The sequence below is a fragment of the Apodemus sylvaticus genome, chromosome 12 (assembly GCF_947179515.1).
Source record: "Apodemus sylvaticus chromosome 12, mApoSyl1.1, whole genome shotgun sequence".
Classification (NCBI taxonomy): Eukaryota; Metazoa; Chordata; class Mammalia; order Rodentia; family Muridae; genus Apodemus; species Apodemus sylvaticus.
The window spans coordinates 80,788,431-80,791,476 of record NC_067483.1 but is presented as its reverse complement, the minus strand read 5'-3'; the positions used below and the strand labels follow the sequence as shown (position 1 = coordinate 80,791,476).

The 3,046-nt window shown below is 37.2% G+C and overlaps 1 protein-coding gene across 1 annotated transcript; it reads right to left on the bottom strand.

Moving 5' to 3' along the window:
• Positions 1-1,005: 1,005 nt before the first annotated feature.
• Positions 1,006-1,947, bottom strand: LOC127697592 (olfactory receptor 10J3-like). Its single transcript, XM_052200841.1, has one exon. The coding sequence runs from the start codon at positions 1,945-1,947 to the stop codon at positions 1,006-1,008; it is 942 nt and encodes a 313-aa protein (XP_052056801.1).
• Between the last annotated feature and the right edge of the window lie 1,099 nt (positions 1,948-3,046).

The window sequence follows — 3,046 nt, the reverse complement described above, 5'->3', positions numbered from 1 at the left end:
TGCATGATGAAGGAACAGTAAAATGTCATGTTTATTTTGGAATATTATTCTTCTATAAAGAAAAATGAAATCATGAACTTGGCAGGGAAATGGATGAAACTACAAAAGACCATATCCAGTGACCAACCTAGGTCCAGAAAGACAAATGTTGCATGTTCTATCTCATTGTATGCTCCTAGCTCCAAATCTTTAGATATAAGTCTTGTGTTCACCCTTCATCAAGGAAACATCTCTTTACAACAGACAAAACCCATTATAGAAAACCACAATTGATTGAAATATGATCAACTTTTGACATGACCTTGATTTTTGGTTTGTGTTCTCAGCTATAAACCTCAGGACTGTGAGCAGCACACCTCTGTTTGTGTGACACATTTTCTTTTCCCGTATGTACTTGCTATTCCTAGGTCAATAACGCAGTTCCATCCTCTTAGAAGATGTGCCACCAAAGTTTTGAAGTTACCCTGAATATAATGCTGTATTAGCAACTAACAAAAACAATACAAATTTTTTTTTTACAGGAAGTTGTACATTTTTCTGTCTTCTCACTTATCACAAAAATTACACACTGACACCTTTGACTGCACCAAAGAAGTTTTGTCAAGTTGTGCTCAAAATCATTTATTCATCTTTGAGGCTCCTGCTAGACTTTGAGTCTTTCATTTGTGTAAATAACCAAAAACACTGTTAAGGTATGTATAGTCACACAAATGCATATAAAAGCACTAAGATGTGAGTAGCACAGGTGTGTAATTTTTTTCTACCACCTACTTCCATGTATGCTTAGTGTAGGATCCAGGGGTGTACCACAAAAAGAAGCTACTCTTTTATCAATCAATTCAAGCTAAATTGCTTTCTTACGATATATATGTATATATATATACATATATGAATTTATTTTCTGCCATTTCAATTATATATTATAATATATATATATATAATTGAAAAGGCAGGAAAATTAATTCATTCCTACATTTTCAAAGAAAATGGCTTCAAAGAATGTCCTCAAGTGGAAAGAGACCTAAGACCTATGGCCTTTCGTAGAGCCTCTTTAACCTCTTTGTTTCTCAAACTGTACACCACTGGGTTCAGTAGAGGAGTGATGACAGTGTAAGTCACCGAAATGAGCCTGTCCTGCCCCAGCGAATTCTGGGACTTTGGTTTTAGGTAGATTATTGAAGCACAGCCATAGTGGATGATGACCACTGTGAGGTGAGAGGCACAAGTGGCAAAGGCCTTCTTTCGACCTTCAGCTGAGGCAATCTTAAGGATGGTAGAGATGATAACAACATAAGATATGAAGACAAGGCCCATGGGTAATACAAGGACACACACGCTGACAACAAAGTTGATGATCTCATTGATAGTGGTGTCTGTGCAGGCCAGTTTCAGCAGGGGTCTCACATCACAGAAGAAGTGAGCAATAACAAACCCATCACAGAATGGTAGACCAAACACTGATGTAACCTGGACAATAGCCATACTCAGGCCAATTCCCAGTGAACCAGATGCTAAGAGGATACAGGCCTTCTTACCCATGATGACCGAATACCTTAAAGGATTGCAGATGGCCACATAGCGGTCATAACCCATTGCTGTGAGGAGAAAACAGTTGTTGATGCCAAAAGTTAGATAAAAGAAGAGTTGGGTTGCACAGCCTTGAATATCTATGGCCTGCTGAGGATTAAGGAGACCAGCTAGCATGCGAGGAATAATGGCAATAGTATAGAAAGTCTCAGATATGGAAAGCATGCTCAGAAAAAAGTACATGGGTGTATGGAGATGGCGGTCCAGACGAATAATTGTCACAATGATCGCGTTGCCAGACAGAGTCAAAAGGTACAATGTTAAGAACACAATAAAGAAGCCAAGCCTGTGCTGCCAATCAAAGCTGGAGAAGCCTTCAAAGAGGAACTCAGCCACAACTGTGGAGTTTTTCTTTGGCATTGAGGCACGTGTAGGCTTCAGGGAGCTGGGTAAAGGGAAGAAAGTTATGATGAGTCAAATATAATATAGAGTAGGCAGTACTAATACCTTTTGTAAAGACCCTGTCCAGTCGTTGCAAGGATTTAGATCTTAGCATAAGGATGACTCAGCTATTGGTGGCTTGTTTTATCTTCCTCTCGGCCAACCATCTTCTTTGAAAGAGTAATTGTAGGGGAAGCCTTGGATAGAAGGTAGAAAGATAAATGATACAGAGAGTAAATTCAAGGTAAATTGACTTTATTTCAATTTTTAACTGCATAGCCAGTTGGGTTTCTTAAGCACTTGATAATTCGATCTTTAAATTTTAAAGATGTTTTTCCTACTGATTTCATCATTTTATATTCCCACCATCAACATAAGAGATTGTCCAAACCATTCTCAACTCTTGTTATTTGAGAGGCTTGTTGCTAACACCTCACTGTTAGCAACTATCTCTTTGTGCTGTGAATTTTCCTTCATCTCATGATTACTGATACTGAAAAACTTTCTGCATACTTGAACTGAAAACAAAACTTTTACATGGTGGACTCATATTTGCATTCACTGTGACTCAGTGCCTGAACAGCAACTTATGGAAACAACTGAGATATCCCTAGACTTGAGAAATGAAAACATGGCAGCCATATAGAACAGAGTGCTATCCAGCCTTACAGAAATGGAATACTGCAACTGCAATACAATGGATAAACATATGTTGTGATAGATTAAGTTAAATGGGTGACTCACAGAATTATAGTACACAGTTCCATTTATATGAAGGTCTTAAAAGTGTCAAAAGAACAATGAATGGTATTTACCAAAATAAAATACCAGGGAATTATGGAGTGGTAATTTCAATTGCTATAATATTTTATTTATACAAATGAATTGGATTTTCATATTATCCCTATAGAATAGTCCATATAATTGATGATATTGCATCACCAACTTAAAATTTGTTTAAGATTTTGATCTCATGTTAAGTGCCTTACTACCAAAGTATTCGAAAAAGCACCAAGAAGCACAAGGAAATCCTTGAAGTCATAAATATGCCTTTATTTACATTTCAAATGATTTCCCC